This window comes from Schistocerca americana, chromosome 2, assembly GCF_021461395.2.
Source record: "Schistocerca americana isolate TAMUIC-IGC-003095 chromosome 2, iqSchAmer2.1, whole genome shotgun sequence".
NCBI lineage: Eukaryota > Metazoa > Arthropoda > Insecta > Orthoptera > Acrididae > Schistocerca > Schistocerca americana.
In genome coordinates, this window is record NC_060120.1 from 296050994 (window position 1) to 296071168 (window position 20175).

At 43.0% G+C, this 20175-nt stretch overlaps 1 protein-coding gene and 1 long non-coding RNA gene across 2 annotated transcripts in view; one reads left to right on the top strand and one right to left on the bottom strand.

Annotated features, from left to right (window-relative positions):
• Nucleotides 1-10656, bottom strand: part of LOC124593970 (sodium-independent sulfate anion transporter-like) — a 219875-nt gene extending 209219 nt beyond the window's left edge. Inside the window, exon 1 of the mRNA XM_047132319.1 lies at nt 9753-10656. Coding sequence (XP_046988275.1) covers nt 9753-10068 — 316 coding nt within the window. The 5' untranslated portion in view covers nt 10069-10656. The remainder of the gene's footprint in view (nt 1-9752) is intronic.
• Nucleotides 10657-10800: 144 nt separating this feature from the next.
• Nucleotides 10801-20175, top strand: part of LOC124595807 — a 146876-nt gene continuing 137501 nt past the window's right edge. Inside the window, exon 1 of the long non-coding RNA XR_006978248.1 lies at nt 10801-10891. This is a non-coding gene — a long non-coding RNA (uncharacterized LOC124595807). The remainder of the gene's footprint in view (nt 10892-20175) is intronic.

Below are 20175 nucleotides of genomic sequence, written 5' to 3' on the forward strand. Positions count from 1 at the left end.
GACATATTATCCAGCTAGCACAGAAAGTAAAAAATTGGAACTGCTGCCTCAGCACTACTTTGACATCTGGGGCAGATAACTAAAAGCACCGCTACTTAGCTCGCCAAGTCATCGTTTCGCTTGGAAAACAGTGACTGTATCTTGGGCAACCAGTTAATAAAGTCCGTAACGTAATCACCGTGACAGCGATCACGAGGATGAATGAGCCGCACTACATCTCATGACGTTATAGGGAAAAAAGGATTTTAGTTGGGACAAAAGCTTACCACCAGACGTGGAGGTCTTCATTCGCTGGAATTTTAATGCACTGTTAGCTTCCGGAGGGAGCCAATTACAGAATGGAGACGGAGTACAAACATGCCATGAAGGATGTCAGGCATGTCCTTTCCAAAGAAAACATCCTGTCATTTGAGTTGAAAGATACAGCGAAACTACGGAGAACCTAAATGCGATCTGAAGTTTGGCCCTCCGAATGCAAAAGCATTGTCTTAGCCACTGAACCATCTCCCTGGGAGGTAATTCATAAGACCACGAGGCAGTATTTTCTAAGAATCTTTTGTGTGGACAGGCTACCAAAATTTTAAGAGCAGTCTTGCACATTGCATGGGATGCCTTTCGTGCAGGGTACCCTGACTGAGTTTACACTGTTTCTTGGTGACGTTCAATAACCTGAAAACATAACAATGACAAATCACATTGCACTTCTTCGAATTTTTCATTTGCTATAATCGTCCAGATTTAATACAAAATCATGCAGAATTCTAACTGAGGGTAGGTTGGCGAGTATCTCGTAAGCTACTTGCCTGAAATAGAAATTGCACTATCGAGTACAGTCTACGCAGATTCGCCTTCTCCACTGTAAGATTCGTGTGATTTTTCACCTAACTGTGGAAGACTAAAAAAGCATGAAAATTAAGTCTGTGCATTCAGGACCAATGATGTATAATAAGAAGCATTTTCAGGATTTTGTTTTAGCTTCACTTTATGCCTACATTATGTAATTCTCTCAGAATGGGCTCCCAGACCAAGCCATTCCAGTCCTCTTGGGTTTTTCTCCCAGAACAACTGCCCAATCGTAATTTCTGCCTAATTTCTGTCTTGTATGTCAAGTTGTGTTATTACTCTAATATATAATTATTCCTTATTCTTACGATGAAAATATCCTATTTATTTCATCTTTACTATGATCCTAGGCATACACAAGGGTGACGGCAAGCAAGTTGAGTGGGGAGGGAGTGAGAGGTAATAACTTATGATGCTTCCAGAAGCGGTATTTGAATTTGCACTTGTTACTACTGTACTTATATTTTCGACAGTGAGACTGGATTATAATGCAAAAACCACGTGGAGTGCTCATCTAACTGTGGAAATATTCATGGTGGGATTTACTTCGAGGGACAGGAAAAGAAACAACTGCATCAGGAAACAGACTATAGTTGTAATGAGAATGAGACGGCGGTAGGGACGTGCAGACGTGCGATTACATGATCGATGGCCGCGGAAGATCTTTGCTGGATTCTATGCGGTAGGAAGACCGTACTGCATGGGAGGGTTCTCGAGTAGGTCTTTATTCATCAGTGAATGTCGAGCTGCTGAAGACGAAGCTTAAGTGACAGCGTATTGCCGTCAGTCCAGCAATTGACTCAAGGAAGAAATCACTGTGGTCATAACTCACACAGCTGCGTTCTTAATCCTGAAGACCAAACCTTTTAATCTTCAGAATGTCGTCAGAGAACACCAGAAAAATTGTCGTCAGATACGACATGCACAAATGGCTTTGAGCAGTATGGGACTTAACTTCTAAGGTCATCAGTCCCATAGAACTTAGAACTACTTAAACCTAAATAACCTAAGGACATCACACACATCCATGCCCGAGGCAGGATTCGAACCTGCGACCGTAGCGGTCGCGCGGTCCCAGCCTGTAGCGCCTAGAGCCGCTCGGCCACTTCGGCCGGCCGATATGTACAGAGAGGGAGGAAACGCCAGTTGCCATGTATTTAACCACTTCGTCGCACAGACGTGTACTGAATTACGAATATCACCCACCAACTTCTCTAATGTCCAGACTACCCTCTCCGAACGTCGACAGGGGCAAAGGAGTAATATTGTCATACTATGGCCAACGGAATCTTTCATTCGAGTATTTCGAGCACGCCTCATGATCCCACTTGAAGCTTCGGTTTGGCAGTGTTCCTCATGTATCTGCTTGCATGTCTGGGTGAACAGACATTGTTGACGAAAGACAGCCACCCGAAATTACTTCGAACTAAATTCACTGAACACAAATAGCTTGGTTTCAGCTGTGTTAAGTATAGATGTACTACTGGCAGGTGATGTATGAAAATTTATGCCTGACTCGAACTCGGATTTCCCGCTTATCGCATGCGGTCGCTTTAACTTTTAGGCTCTCCGGGCACGACTCCCGCACGGACATAAACTTCCATATGGCACACTGTCTATATCCCCCCCCCCCCCCCCGTCCCTCTATACCACAGTCTCAAACATACATACATACGTCACCAACAGGTGCTGACGCCAAGCTATTCTCATTCAGCGAATAACGAATTTATATCGAAGTTTTTCATCTACATTTACACCTTGTGAGTTGAGTACAGTTCACCAATCCCTTCTTGCTCCGGCGCGACAGCAGAGATCCAGGACCGAACACAGCCCCCGTTCAGAAAAAAATAATGCGTATCACGTGGAATGGTGCTTCGGAAATTATTCCTGCGGCCAAATGAAGTTTAGACACAGTATCGCAGATGCAACCGCATTCTCTTCACTACATTATTTAGTCACTTAATAAAAGAAGAAATGCGAAATTTTCGCTCGCCAAAGCACGTCTCGCAAATCCTGCTTGCAACAGCAGCGAAAGAATTAAGCGTGCAGCAGTTCTGTGGAACACAGAACGTTAGGTATGTGGAGCGGTTTCTCCCCCGCGGTATGCAAATTGAGCAAGGTCAGCATACAAGGAGATCAACATTGGCAGAAAAGTTCTCTGCAGCGAGGCGGTTTATGAGAGCGATTGGTATTTGCACCTACAGGTGGACAAAGAGTTCGCTGCGCCACGGAGAAGGCAACAGAGTTTGCTGGAAACTTTCACCGAGAATCGACTGTTTGCACCGTGTCCTCCCCCTGCGGTACACGTCGTGCGTCAGTTTCCCTTCGATCAGTGTTCACTACGTCAACAGAACAAGAGCGTTCGTCATTCCGCCGCTGTCATTACTGGCGGCGTGTCGCAAACTACTTGTTTTCTGGATTTTTGCAATACTGAATAATCTGTGAGTTTCCACTTCCAGGTGTGGTCTAACGCAGCATTACTGTACAACGAAACAGAATGAAAACAAAACATTGTGTATACAGTAACACATTAAGGATTGTTGAGGGAGAAAGCATCCAGCCGCTAATACTTCTGTGAACCTAGCTTTATTTTACACTGATGACCGGTTTCAGACCATTTTACTCATATTCAGATGACTACACCTGTTTTACAGGAGATTCTGATAGAAAGGTTGTCATCTGAAGATGAGCATAATGGTTCCAAACCAGTCGTATCAGTAAAATAATGCTTCTTAAAAGTATTTGTTCCTGGTTGCAGCCTTTCTCAATAATCTTCAACTAAATAACAGAAATGGAGTTCGACAAGATCCAGCGTGGCCAAAATAAAACAAGAACGGTGTACATGTAAAGTCTTATATGAGGCGTTTTAAGGTGAAAAAACTTACTGTGAGGCACACAGCTCTTACATCTTCAGTTTTGTTTCTTGTGTAAGCGATCTTATATCGTAGTTTAGGCGCTTACTGCTACATTTACAAAATGTAAATACGTGAACTATCGCCGTGATTATGGGCTAGATGTATTTCATATAAAACTTAAAAACAGTGTGCGATACTATATAGATACCTATGGTTTAATTAATGTTTCTCAATTTTATCGCTTTCCACCACAACAGCATCATTGAAACACTTGACAAACTTAGAACAGACGCCTTCTTCATGATACTATCATCTGATTTTCTGCCACGGTGCATGGCCATATAATAACTGTTGAGTTAGTATGTTTAATAATTACACATCTGGTCACGCTCGTTGAAATGCGAGATGTTGTTATGAAACAGGTACCTGAAGATCATCTTTTAAGGTTTGGACTTCGTAAGAACTAATATACTGCGGTGTACGAACTACGTGGCTCAGTCAATTTCGGTCCTACAGTCATTTTGAAAAGCCCGTGAGATGAGACTTGTCCCCCACCCTATTCCTTTCCCGAGTGGGAGGAAAGAAAAATGCTCCTCTGTATGCGCTCTAATTTCTTGTTACATTTCTAATATTATTCATATGTGACAGGTACGATGGCAGCGGAAAGACTATTACACAGCCTATCTCTAATATTTTCGAAATGTATCCAGAAAAGTTATAACTATCGAAGCCGATCGGTAATTACAGCTACCACATATAGCAAAACCGCTGTTCGCCAAAAATCAGTTTTTTTTCTACTGTCATCAGATATGAAGTGTAGATACGTAAGTAAATTATTCTCGTAATGATATAGAAAAGAGAGTATACAGTTGATTAATGATTCTAAGTGTGAAATACAAATTAATACGACGGCGCCTAGCATTTGTTCACAGATGTCACGGTGTGCGACGTTTCCAATGCCGAACGGTGCATAGGAAGCCTCGTGAAAGTGCATCTCACCATTTTCTACTTCGGTTTCAACTTTACAGGCGGTCTGTCGACAACATGCCTAACTGTGGAAGTGAAATTTTTAGTCATATTTACCTGCACCTAGACAAATTCTGGGTGACTTGAACTTCTTTTTCACATCTCTATCTGCAGATAGAAGCGGTACAGACGTTTACATGCCAACATGCGTTCTGTACACAGAAATTACCTTCATTCTTTCGTTTCGTTATATCTCACACAAAAAGCTGATATCGCTTCGTCGCGTAGCCAGCGAGTGAATCGACGAAGCGTATTTTTTGTACATGCGAGAAGCAACGCAAATAGAGAATAAGTTATGTCGAAGAATATCAAATGTAGATGTGCCCTTTAGAAACTATAGAAAAAATTATGCCAGTTAGAAGTTGATTAGTTAGATAGTACGAAGCCCATGTGTACCTTCTTCGCAAATTAGTTTCTGTTCGCACTGTATCAAGAGAGATATAGTGACTGATATACTGTCAACACTAAATAGATGAACATCTGAAACTGGAAGAGAGGTCTATTAGCACGATGCCAAACAGTTGACTTCGCAAATCATGTGGCTCAAATTCCGCTCATGGGCGACAGACGCTATTCTATAAAGTTTAATAACGATTTCTTCCTGCTTAGTAAATTCCGAACTATTTGACCTCAGTCACAGAACTTCAATTACAATATAATTAATAACTTTATCATTCATTTATAAATATAAATTTGCAGATAATCACTGTAAATAATTCATCTGGGAACTGCCACGACGCATCTCTGTATACTGTGTTCGTTCTAGTACTTTTAGTCCGGGGCGGTAGTTTCAGAGACTTCAAGCGGAAGATCAGCAGTGCAGATGACCGCGTACTGCATTTCTACGTAACTGCTGACCTCTTGACACTCTTTGAAAGACTAAATCGGTGTAAGTAATTACGAGGTAACATAGTTTGTAAGCGAGGTGTTCTGTTTTGCCAGAGTAGGCAAAACGCAATGCAGCAGCTGGTTTGTCGCGCTGACCTTCACTATTCGACACATGCAGGTTGCTGCAGTGAGGAGGAGACACGAGTTAGTAAATGATAGTATGGACCATTCAAAAGGAGAAACAGCAATTAATAGAAATGTGAAACTTCCTGGCAGATTAAAACTGTGTGCCGGACCGAGACTCAAACTCGGGATCTTTGCCTTTCGCGGGCAAGTGCCAGGAAGTTTCATATCAGCGCACACTCCGCTGCAGAGTGAAAATCTCATTCTGGAAACATCCCCCAGGCTGTGGCTAAGCCATGTCTCCGCAATATCCTTTCTTGCAGGAGTGCTAGTCCTGCAAGGTTCGCTGGAGAGCTTCTGCTAAGTTTGGAAGGTAGGAGACGAGATACTGGCAGAAGTAAAGCTGTGAGGACGGGGCGTGAGTCGTGCTTGGGTAGCTCAGTTGGTCAACTCGGAGGGTGTCCGGTTCGTAGCCGGCATGGTAGCTCAGCGTGTTCGGTCAGAGGGTTAGCTGCCCTCTGTAATAAAAAAACTGAGTTAATCGATCAACGACGAACTTAAACGGGTGTCTTACGACGTCCGCCCCGAGCAGAGGCAACGAACGAAAACGAACAAAAATGAGATAAAAAAAGTTGGTAGAGCACTTGCCCGCGAAAGGCAAAGGTCCCAAGTTCGAGTCTCGGCCCAGCACACAGTTTTAATCTGCCAGGAAGTTTCATATCAGCGCACACTCCGCTGCAGAGTGAAAATCTCATTCTGGAATAGAAATGTGTATTTTACTACCAACGGTTTTCTAGTTACAGCAGCTTGCTGCTAACGGAAACGAAATATTTGTTTTGTGGTAAATTAACAAATAGTGCCCGCCTCCATAGCAGTGCGGTGGGGTTCCACTCGGCGGGAGGCCGATTCGAATCCTGGTGGTGGGTGAAATTTTGATTGCCAGTATTTGGTCGGTATGGAGAGGAGACCGATCACCAGTCTTTGCGCCAGTGTCATGGGCTAAATTTCACTCCTGTCCGCAGTCTTTTATGAAGAGAGGACATGTGACACCGCTGATGGAGATCCGTCCGTCGGGCGGGAACGTTAAACTCGGCCGCCCCTTACTGCCATTGGAGAGTAGTAGTCTGTTAATTGCTATACGACCGCGACCTGCAATAAAGCACGTGACGATTTGGTTGGAAAGAAGGAATTCCGATCTCTGCCGTGCTTGAGCAATGAAAGAATTGAATTTGTACGAAAGTCGGGACTCGAACCCAGGTCTCCTGCCTACTAGGCAGATGCATAAACCATCTACGCCATCCTGGCACAGTGGTTTGACACAATTGCAAGGAATACCCATGCACGCCTTCCACATCAGTCCAAATTCCTATTATTTGTTGCAAACTACCAAAGTAGCGTACCCTAGCCCTTTTTCCTCTTTTTTTGATCGTCGCATCAAGCGAAGCCGCGCACGAGGTTTCTGCCAATAGTGCTCTGCACTGAATGAGCATCTTAGCCTCCACGGCGCATATACAGGGTGGTCCATTGATCCTGACCGGGCGAAATATCTCACGAAATAAGTGTCAAACGAAAAAACTACAAATAACGAAACTTGCTTAGTTTCAAGGGGGAAACCAGATGGCGCTATGGTTGGCCCGCTAGATGGCGCTGCCATAGGTCAAACGGATATCAACTGCGTTTTTTTAAATAGTAAACCCCATTTCTTATTACATGTTCGTGTAGCACGTAAAGAAATATGAATGTTTTAGTTGAACCACTTTTCTCGCTTTGTGATGGATGGTGCTGTAATACTCGCAAACATATGGTTCTCAATTTTAGACGAACAGTTGGTAACAGGTAGGTTTTTTAAATTAAAATACAGAACGTAGGTACGTTTGAACATTTTATTTCGGTTGTTCCAATGTGAGACATGTGCCTTTGTGAACCTATCATTCCAGAGAACGCATGCTGTTACAGCGTGATTACCTTTAAATACCACATTAATGCAATAAATGCTCAAAATGATGTCCGTCAACCTCAATGCATTTGGCGACACGTGTAACGACATTCCTCTCAACAGCGAGTAGTTCGCCTTCCGTAATGTTCGCACATGTATTGAAAATGCGCTGACGCATGTTATCAGGTGTTGTCGGTGGATCACGATAACAAATATCCTTCAACTTTCCCACGGAAAGAAATCCGGAGACGTCAGATCCGGTGAACGCGCGGGCCATGGTATGGTGTTTCGACGAACAATCCACCTGTCATGAAATATGCTATTCAATACCGCTTCAACCGCACGCGAGCTATGTGCCGGACATCCATCACGTTGGAAGTACATCGCCATTCTGTCATGCAGTGAAACATCTTGCAGTAACATCGGTAGAACTTTATGTAGGAAATCAGCACACATTGCACCATTTACATTGCCATCGATAAAATAGGGGCCAATTATCATCCCTCCCATAATGCCGCACCATACATTAACCCGCCAAGGTCGCTGATGTTCCACTTATGGCAGCCATCGTGGATTTTTCGTTACCCACTAGTGCATATTATGCCGGTTTACGTTACCGCTGTTGGTGAATGACGCTTCGTCGCTAAATAGAACGTCTACAAAAAATCTGTCATCGTCACGTAATTTCTCTTGTGCCCAGTGGCACAACTGTACACGACGTTCAAAGTCGTCGCCATGCAATTCCTGGTGCATAAAAATATGGTACGGGTGCAATCGATGTTGATGTAGCATTCTCAACACCGACGTTTCTGAGATTTCCGATTCTTGAATAATTTGTCTGCTACTGATGTGCGGATTAGCCGCGACAACAGCTAAAACACCTACTTGGGCATCATCATTTGTTGCAGGTGGCTGAACGCTTCCTGTTTCCTTAAATAACGTAACTATCCGGCGAACGGTCCGGACACTTGGATGATGTCGTCCAGGATACCGAGCAGCATACATAGCACACGACCGTTGGGCATTTTGATCACAATAGCCATACATCAACACGATATCGACCTTTTCCACAATTGGTAAACTGGCCATTTTAACGCGGGTAATGTAACACGAAGCAAATACCGTCCGCACTGGCGGGATGTTACGTGATACCACGTACTTATACGTTTATGACTATTACAGCGCCATCTATCACAAAGCGAAAAAAATGGAACTAAAACATTCATATTTCTTTACGTTCTACACGAAATGTAACAAAAAAATGGGGGTTCCTATTTAAAAAAAACGCAGTTGATATCCGTTTGACCTATGACAGCGCCATCTAGCGGGCCAACCATAGCGCCATCTGGTTTCCCCCTTCATGCTAGACGAGTTTCGTTCTTTGTAGTATTTTCGTTTCATGCTAATTTCGTGAGATATTTGGCCCGGTCACTATAAATGAACCGCCCTGTTTATCTACATGAGTGGTATCTGTTCTTTCTGTCAGGTCCGAAAGAACAGACGTATAGATGTAAGATTTGTTTATTTACTGAAAACTACACATCTACAGTAATGAGATCTTCGAAAAATATCGGAACTGGATGGGGGATGGTGTATGCCTTTCCGTTTTCCATCCATACTAGTCTCTTTTATCACCGCCCAAAAAAATACGAGATATCTTGCTTGTGAATGTCGTATTACTTCTTACACCGGCTATTTAGGTCGTTGAGTATTCTACACTCTTCCAAATGACGTGGTAACTTGGAACAGGTCTGAAGATCGTTGTAAATGGCCGAAAGCAGTTATTGCAATGAAAAAAAGTTGACTTTACGTACTTGTCAAAACACCCTGTGGAAGTAGGAGGCTAGACACTGAGTTAACGGTATATCGTTTGACAACTAATCCAAAGTTGCAACTCGTTGCCTTCGACCTACAGGCAACTACACTAGTGGTAAACTCTTTGTTTACTCGGCTGACAGCCCAGCCGATAGGGCCACCCCGTTCACAAAATCCCGACCACCTCTGGCATGCACATCAGAAACCACCACCATAATGAGAACACGGAAGCCTTCGACAAGAACTCGCCCGCAGGCCTCTTGTGCATGCAGTGTACAGCGTCGGCCGCTACGCGCGTGCGCTGGAGAAATGCGTGGGGTACTTACGGCTGAGCGCACCCGTCCACGCAGGACCGTTGTAGAGGTTGTTGAGCTGCACGTTGTTGTTGTTGTTGCTGATGCTGTTATTGTTGTTTACGAGGTTGTTGTTGTTGTTGAAGGTGCTGCAGGTGAGCGGCGGCGGCGGCGACAGGTCGGCGAGCCGCACGGCGTCGGGCGTTGCAGTCCGCGAGGGTAGAGGTTCGTCGCCGCCGTCCGCCGATAGGAAAGACGTCAGAGTCACCTGGCTGCCCACGGCGGCCGGGTCGTCGTCGGCGCAGCGGCCGAAAGGCGCCGCACCACTCCGGATCTTGTACTTAGTCATGCCGCTTCTGAGCGCGGTAGGAACTTGGAAGAACCAAACAAAATCCCGCACGGGAATGTCTCTATCCAGTTTCTCTATCCTCCTCAGATAACAGTCCGCGATACGTCAACGCAGTGCAGCCGAAATAAACTGTCTCTGCGCTCTACGCCTGGGGATAAAAGACACTTCCCCTCGCTAGCAACAAAATACTGGAAGAACTGGCTCTGAGTCCGGAACTATTCAAAGTGGCAGCTTCCGTTGTTTCATTTTTGCCCGAAAATGATTAACAAAACACAAAAAAATGTAAATGGCTGCCTTTTCGCCTGAGGAGCAACAGCGACAACAAAGCGGCTCGTTACGTGAAGGCCCGCAGAGATATGCCGCGACAAGAAGGCTCTCCGATGTCAGCAGAGTTCACGAGAGTCCCTTCCGAGCTGCGAGGACCATGTCATTTTCCACGGCAGCTGCTGGGCGCTACGGGCTGCGAGCGGAGGAAGGACGCCGGCCGTCACCGGGGTCTCCTGGCCGTATCTGCAACAAGAGCGACGCAGCGTTAGGTGAAGACCTGCTGTCCCGGCTCGGCGCTTGCACCCTACTGGCGGCTGGCAGCTGCGCTGCACTGGACACAGCCGCGCCGGCACCCGCCGGCCTCGTGGGTCGCCCATCCGCGCATGCGCACTCGCTCCCGCCCTACCCCTACCCTCTGCACAGTGGCTCCTGTGCAACAATCCGCGCGCTCTCGCAGTAGCGGTGGGAGAAAGTCGCCTGCTTTGTGAAGCAGCCCACACGCGAGCCACGTTTCCCAGTTGCTGCACCGGCGTGCTGGCAGTTCTCGGATGGACAGGTAAGGTGGCACAGTCACGTCGATCATCCCATAAGTGTCCCTCCCATGACGATATTTGTCTGCGCCACGTCTTCCAGGAACTTCTGAAATATTGTCTTGCAGGTACATGCCTTTCTCACGAGCCCGAACTTTTCAGTGTAAATAAACTATCTTCCTTTGGTTCGTATTACTTCTTCGTTGCCTCTACATATGTCTTACGAGGACTGCTGACTACCAACACAGAGAATATTCACAGATTGTAAAAATGTAATGTTCACTGATGCAGAGCGGATCATTCAATATGAAAAAGTAAACAAGACTGTACACAGTGAGTATGGAGTTCTAACCCCAACCAGTTTCGCGGTGAATGACGAAATGGTTTCATTTCACAACAAATAACTTCACGTTCGCTTGCTACCAGTCAGTATCCACTGTATGTTCTGCCTTTCTTCAAACAGGCGGGGCAGGAAGTGAGATCTGCCTGCAAAGTGTTTTATTTTCTTCTTAGAGAGGAGTTCGAGGCATGTGTCCTCTCGTGCACCTCACGGGGTAAGTCCTTGAATAAACGTATGAACTCTTTAAACCCAAGTAGTGCAACTCCATCTTTTCTTTTTTTGTGACAGGCTCGGGATCTTGTTCAACAAGTGGCATTCTATTAACTGCGCAAATGGTAGAGTTCATAACATGCATAGCAACTGTTTAGGTTTCTGCTGTAAGTGGAGACACCCGTCTGTTGCGAGCTGAAGTAGTGTAATTCGGAGTTACACCATTGTGCCTGTTTTTTTTTTTTTTTTTTTAGTTTTTTTTTCAGTTTGCTGTGGATGTTCGATCTTATGACTGTCCCAGTCATAGAGTTTTACTTATCTTACTGTTTGAATTATGTTCAGTGTAATTCACCATTAGTTACAGTGAAAAAAAAAACAGCATAGCGAAACCAGTTATTTGGGATGATAAGGAATCCAGCTACGAATGATTTTCATCACATTCAGAGTCTTTCTGTGCACAAAATGCATTGTTACGTGGCCTGATGAAACATAAAACGCCATGTCATTCTTCAACAAAACATTTTCGATGTGACCATTGGTCGAATAAGTGAAATACGGTAGAATGCAAAAAATATTTCTTGGAAACATTCAAACTCTCTGCTGATAGAATGACCCGAGCCATAAGAAACAGAGCCTCTAGTTGAAGATAAAAGAGATGAGAAATTTCCTGGTAACAAAACTCCAGAAGCAATAGTACTAATACTACATGATCACATAGCATCATTCTCCTCCCATCAGTCACAACCCAAACAGAAGATATTTACCAGAAAATCTGTATATTCGACTGCTCTATGATTTGTAGAAAGAACACGTCAAAGACCAGGAAAAGAGCCTATTAAAGAAAATATTTATTGTACAACTTTCTACGAGTTCAACTTGCATTTCCAAATTAATGAGTTAGCTAGTTGGTTGGTTTCATGTTCCATGGGTCATTTGCACGATAAATCATAATGCTGTCGAACGAGTCACTTTACATTCACATCACAAATTAATTTTTAAATATTACAACATGCTGAACATTTATAATTTTTCAATTTGTTATGATTAAATATGCTTATGTGAGTCAGTAATTCCTACCCGCCACCTTTTACACGTCACAATGATAGAATATGTTGTCAAGGAGGAACTTATTCAATTTGTTTTCAAATTGTACTTAGTTGTCCTTCAGCAGTTTTATGCCACTGGGTAAGTTAAAACTTTTAGTTGCAACACTGTGCACCCCTTTTTGTGCTAAATACGATCGTAATGTGGAGTAATAAATGTCATTTTTCCTTCTGGTTGCGTAATTATGAACATCATTTTTCCTTTTTGAACTGTAATGGCTTAGGCTCACATACAACAAACCTCATAAGGACACTGGTGTATAATGTGACACTTTTGCTAATAAACACAAGCATTCAACAGATGAACAAGAAAATGCACAGCTTCAACAAGAGCACGAATCGCATCTACGTAAGGCTGAAAAAGCTCGGGAGTGCATGAGAATGGACACTCAAAAATTAGTTTTATAGCGCCTAATATGCCTTTCTGTTTGATTTAAAAAATATCTATTCTTTCCTACACTGGCATGTCAAGTAGCTTATTACAAACGTAATTTACATGTTTACGTAAGATTCATATACTGCTGGGATGAACTGACTGGATGTCGAGATTTCCAAGAAAGTGGTGCCTGTTTGGTGAAACTCGTCAAGAGAGCCGTCCGCAAAACAAATTCTAGTAACGGACACTTTCAAACTACATACTACACAACAGAACTTCCATACTACAGAATAGGAACTGGGAAACAGCCACAATATTAATGAAACTAACCGTAAGTGAAAATAATGACACTGTAATCAGAGGCCAAAAGTTCTTGAAAAGTATCCATCTACCAAATGATGCTGAGGGAGAACCGTTGGGAGACATTACAAATATTTTGTCCCAGTGACTGGTACAACATCATTGCCAAGTCGAGGGAAAACAATCCGCTTCATGTCCCTGTAATGACAAACAATGACTTCGTGTCTGTGGAAAACTTGCCGAAGTCAATCACCAAAAGGAAGACGCCATTGAAAAACAGCTACTGTTATAACTAATGATCCAATGAATACAGTAACAAAGGAACTATGTACACACACTTTTTTAAAGAAAGCTTTGTGCAGAATCATGGACCCTTACAAAAGAGAAGGACATGGAAGAACTTTTGCCCTTCATTCCATCTGTTCATCGCTGCTACTTTCATAGTGTTGAACTTCCTTCTGACAATGCTGAAGACACTGATCTCTGAATGGAAGTGATGTCTGCTATGTACATTTTTATAGTACATAAAATTATTTACCTGTTTGCTCCACAAGTAGTGTAACCATTTGGGTTCTTATTTTCAAATTTATAACTGGACAAGATTTATTGAAATTGTTAATGTGAGTTAGAATAACATGTATAAAAACAGTAATACAAAAAGTAATGCTTAATTTTGTTAATAATCCTCGGAAACCGTTGAATATCTCCAGGCAAGAATAATGTGAGTTACACCACTCGCGCTAAGGGGCTTATACAGTGACCGGAGACGATACATTATTATGTAAACTTGAACCTAGAAGCAACAATCACAGGGCAGCCACAGACATTGAAAACTTCGTTAATATTCATGGTCTAATTATTTTTATTTATATGAAAACTCCTCTGAATTGTGAGAGTATTTCTTGTCTTGAAAGCCTCGTTACATCGCATTACTTCAATGTGTTTATGCATGACACTTCCCATCACAAACAGCTATTCCAGTATACTGCATGTCGATGAAATCAAATGCAGAGCAGCGTAAGTCTGACACCCAGGTGATACCGCCAGATATAGGTAAGTAATTTCGTCGTCTTTAGTAAATTTGACTACTTCACTGAAAGCAAAAACAAATATCCATCAACTGGAAACCAAAAACTAATGGTACATGACGAATGGAAAGAACTAAAAAAACAGTACCCGTATTTTAGTAAAATACAGTAGTTGTATTTTAATAGAGACAAATAACACTGCTTGCTCAATATACAGATTGAATAGCATCGGGGAGAGGCTACAACCCTGTCTCACTCCCTTCCCAACCACTGCTTCCCTTTCATGTCCCTCAACTCTTATAACTGCCACCTACAGAAAGCAGATGGCAGTTATAAGAGTCGAGGGACATGAAAGGGAAGCAGTGATTGGGAAGGGAGTGAGACAAGGTTGTAGCCTCTCCCCGATGCTATTCAATCTGTATATCGAGCAAGCAGTAAAGGAAACAAAAGAAAAGTTCGGAATAGGCATTAAAATACATGGAGAAGAAATAAAAACGTTGAGGTTCGCCGATGATATTGTAATTCTGTCAGAGACAGCAAAGGACTTGGAAGAGCAGCTGAACGGAATGGACAGTGTCTTGAAAGGAGGGTATAAGATGAACATCAACAAAAGCAAAACGAGGATAATGGAATGTAATCGAATTAAGTCGGGTGATGCTGAGGGAATTAGATTAGGGAATGAGACACTTAAAGTAGTAAAGGAGTTTTGCTATTTGGGGAGTAAAATAACTGATGATGGTCGAAGTAGAGAGGATATAAAATGTAGGCTGGCAATGGCACGGAAAGCGTTTCTGAAGAAGAGAAATTTGTTAACATCGAGTATAGATTTAAGTGTCAGGAAGTCAAAATGGTTCAAATGGCTCTGAGCACTATGCGACTTAGCTTCTGAGGTCATCAGTCGCCTAGAGCTTAGAACTAATTAAACCTAACTAACCTAAGGACATCACACACATCCATGCCCGTGGCAGGATTCGAACCTGCGATCGTAGCGGTCATGCGGTTCCAGACTGAAACGCCTAGAACCGCACGGCCACACCGGCCGGCCGTCAGGAAGTCGTTTCTGAAAGTATTTGTATGGAGTGTGGCCATGTATGGAAGTGAAACGTGGTCGATAAATAGTTTAAACAAGAAGAGAATAGAAGCTTTCGAAATGTGGTGCTACAGAAGAATGCTGAAGATTAGATGGGTAGATCACATAACTAATGAGGAGGTATTGAATAGAATTGGGGAGAAGAAGAGTTTGTGGCACAACTTGACTAGAAGAAGGGATCGGTTGGTAGGACATGCTCTGAGGCATCAAGGGATCACCAATTTAGTACTGGAGGGCAGCGTGGAGGGTAAAAATCGTAGAGGGAGACGAAGAGATGAATACACAAAGCAGATTCAGAAGGATGTAGGCTGCAGTAGGTATTGGGAGATGAAGAAGCTTGCACAGGATAGAGTAGCATGGAGAGCTGCATCAAACCAGTCTCAGGACTGAAGACCACAACAACAACAATGATGTTTCACAAAAAGACAGTCCTATATACGCTACATTCCGACAAAAAGCTTGATAAATAGGGGTTGATAATAAACGTTACAATTTCACAAGTAATCTTAATATAGTGAACATCTTATTTCTTAACCTTGTTATAAGAACAAACAAACGCCACCCGAACAGGCCTTGAAGGTCTAACGGCACCGACCGGCCGCCGTGTCACCCTCAGACCTGAGGCGTCACCGGATGCGGATACGAATGTGGTCAGCACACGCCTCTCCTGACCTTTGTTAATTTTCGTGTGTGGTACCGTTATTTCTGAATCAGGTAGCACCTCATTTGGCCTCACAAATGCTGAGTGCACCCCTCTTTCCAGCAGCACGCTGCAGACCCCGACGGTGACCTAGCCAAGCCCGACAGCGTTTAACGTCGGTATTCTAACAGGAACCGCTGTTACCACTGCGCCAAGGCCGCTGACTAACATTTTTTTGGGTCTTATAAATTTATTTTAATGTACTATGACTTTTCGAGAAAACTTTGAATAATATGAAAACAGTTATATTTGTATTATTGTGGTGCAGTAATCTAGAAACAAGGAGATGTAATACAATGTCTTCATTTGTAATTCATGACTTGCAAGTTTCAAGCAACAGAAAAATTTCTCCATTACCGTGAGCGAACTTAGGACTGTCGGGTACGGTAGCAAAGCTAACCACTTCACTATGGACACAACACCGATATATGTTGCGTTTAAATAGTATTTGACAATTTAGATATTCTGGCATTCTTTCGTAGAAGCATACTACTATGATGACAAGCAAACAAGTAAGAATTTGAGGTACTGTAGTGTTTATTGTCTTTCCATAGCGAAGACAATTAAAAATACAGCATTAACTACGTTACTTAAACGAAAATCACATATAATCTTCCGTTATCGGTGCGTAAAAAGCTGTTTGTTTCTCAGACTTTGAATGCTGCATTATAAGAAGATACACTGCGACCATAAAAATGGAGTTACATAGCAGCGAAGAAATTTATAAGAAACGAATTTCTTAAGAATTGTGGGGAGTTAATCCCTGAGCAACGTTAGGAATTATAATTCCTGTAATATAAGGTCACAAACAGTCTTAAACAGCAATAATAAAAGCATGAGCGTACTGGTAACAAATATCTTCTACACAACCTTTTCAAGAATTTTCTTACTGTATACGATTATGCCAGTCTCAGACAGGACGAAAGATAAAATTGCAATCGATGACGAGGTCACTAGAGGGAAAGTAGTAGCTCAGTTAGGACAAACGGAAAGTAAGTGGCCATGTGCTTGTCATAGGGAACATCCCCCATTTGTTTCATATGATGGGAAACCAGGGAAAATCTAAACATGGTTCGCGTCCACTCCTCTCGAATACGAGCTGCAGTGTTTTAAACACGTCTTTTGCTGAATAAGATTTTCACTCTGCAGCGGAGTGTGAGCTGATCTGAAACTTCCTGGCAGATTAAAACCGTGTGCCGGACCGAGACTCGAACTCGGGACCTTTGCCTTTCGCAGGCAAGTGCTCTACCATCTGAGCTACCCAAGCACGACTGACGACCCGTCCCCACAGCTTCAATTCAGCCAGTAACTCGTCTCCTACCTTGCTACCTTGCTCCTAGAGCACTTGCCCGCGAAAGGCAAAGGTCCCGACTTCGAGTCTCGGTCCGGCACACAGTTTTAATCTGCCAGGAAGTTTCACGTCTTTCGCTGCCAGGCTACCAACGACTGAGCTGTAAACGTAAGTAGCAATGCTGCATTACTAGCCACAAAGGTGCATTTGTAGGCACATTTTAAAGATTTGTTTACACGATAACATACGGAGAAGTCAAGGTGACACATACCGGCTATAGCTGGATAGTGGGCTGTGGCATAGGTCTGCGCTTACACTGTCTGCACGAAGTTTGTCCTCCCTTTTGTGGAGCATTGCTGTGCGGTTTGGGATCCTTAACAGATAGGATTGACGAAGGGCATCGAGAGTTTTAGTTTATCTCGAAATAGGAGAGCTAGTATCACGGATATAATACACAGATTAGGGTGGCAATTGTCAAAACAAAAGCGTTTCTCTTTGCAGCGAAATCTTCTTCCTCTTTCTTTCGAAGTTGGGCTTTTGACCCGTTCCGGCCTCCTTCCATCTTTTCCTCGGTTGACCGACGTTTCTCGTGCCGCTTGATTCGTAGGATCTAGCCAGTCTGGGTGGTCGATTTTCCTCCATCCTACAGAAATCACTTCTCCATTTTTTCCCCTCTAGTCGGTGATAACTGTCATTCAGGGCAAAGATGTTTAGCTTCTGACAAGATCTTTCCACGAAATGTCAGTCACCAACTTTCTCTACCGAATGCGGAAATATTTTGTTGACTCCTACCTACATAGGGAGAAACGACCATAGTAACAAAACGAGAGAAATGAGGCTTCGCTACAAGGTTTTAGGTGTTTTTGTTTCGCAAGTGAAATGGTATAAAAAGGTCGTGAAAGTGGTTTTATGGACACTCTGCCGTATACTTAACTGCGAATTACTGTGTAGTCGTGTAGATGTACAGATAGTATAAGCGCAAATGAGGCTGCGTGAGCATTTCTCGGCCTCTGCCTGATGCATCCATATGCAAGTTCTGAAGTCTGAGTTCTGAATTTGCCATTCTGCCGACACGCCCCAAGAGTTTTATGTTTCGTGTTGAGCAATGGTCCGTGAAAACACAAAGCGAGCTTGTGCCCCGAATGTTGGACAGAGGAACAAACTAATGTAAGTCTTGTGTTTCATTACGTTCATTTCGAATCCCTTCTTTTTTCATGACGATCTCAAAGCAGAAAATTTAGAAAACAAAGTCTATAGATTATGATGTGATACCTCAAAATAAGAGGATTTGATGGTGTTAATGGAATGCTATCTTACCGAGAATTTACAGTTACAGACAGTGCTGCGTGAAAACAGATTTCTTACCGAAAATACGAACAGCAGCTTGCTCCTGTTCATTGTTATCCACATGGGTTGCTCTCTGCTAGTGAATCTGTCGGTTTAAAACCGGAAACAATTTCTACTCTCTTCCGTAGTCTAATTTTCAGCAATAAATCAACTGTACAATTACGAAACTATCTTCCGGAATTCTACTGTTGTACTTACTGAACACTTGGTAACGATAAATAAGAATAAATGCTGAAGACTAGAAAATCAGAATGAATTAAATTCGTCTTATTACAACCCCGTCTCCAATAGCCGATTGATGTAGGAATTTTAAACAATCTCCCAGTTCAGAAGTACAGGTTGGAAGAACCCAATTAGGACTAACGAAGATCCTCGATACTCAATGTAAGTGGAGGCTTATTACATTTGCCTCCAGTCTGTATCGTAAAGTCCCTCGCAGCTGTGGGTGCAAGTTATTAATTATATGGACAGAGTATATGATGGTCGACGTAAGAGGATTTAGTGAATCTGCGCAGCACAGTTTCGTAGGAACTGAACGTCGAACTAGTTACACTTCTGCAAATGTGTGCTAGCAAACATATTGATACACTAACTACCATATCTCAATGCCTACCGGTAATTATACTGACTCTCAGTTCGACACGGCAGATCATACGTAAGATACCGAAACGGTTCTGCTCCATTCAATAATTTCTGTTTGTTAGTGTTCCGTATCTCAGTCGGTAAAAACGAAACCTCATAGGATCGCACTCTTGTCCATCTGTCCGTCTGTCTGTTTGCCCTTACGTTAAAAACACTTTTTCTCAGGAACACGACGACGTATCAAGTTGAAAATTATGTCACATACTGAGGTCTATGGTCCCTTGGCGGTGCAAAGAATTGGATCTTGTAAGCCAATGCGGTCAAAAGAAACGGCCATATATGTCACGTATTTTGATACTCGGAAACTCTGTCATCAGACAACTTTAAACATAGCTGTGTGCAGCAACCGTGAAAATATTTTTTGTAGTAAAGACAGCTCACTGGTTGCAATGATTTTATAGTCGAACTGACCATGGTTTCGACTCCTAAACTAAGGGAGTCTTCATCAGAGTGATGATGAAGACTCCCTTAGTTTAGGAGTCGAAACCATGGTCAGTTCGACTGTAAAATCCATTGCAACCAGTGCGCTGTCTTTACTACAAAAAAAAAAAAAAAATCTCTCATCAGAAATTTTCTCATATTGCAGCCCCGTCAGCAACAGTGATAGACTAATATATTGAAAAATCCGCCTCAGTTGAAAAAATTTTCTGGTCTTTACCCAGGTTTCGGCTAGATTAATCTAGCCTTCTTCAGAAGCATAAAATTACTATAACATGCCAGAGTAAGGCACAGTCAACATTAAAAATTAAAACTTACAGAATTTTTAATGTTGACTGTGCCTTACTCTGGCAAGGTCGTTTAGTCAGCGCGAGATTGTTATAGAGATACTCAATAAACTAGAGAGGTAGACGCGACAAGAGAAGCGTTGTGCATCACGGAGAGG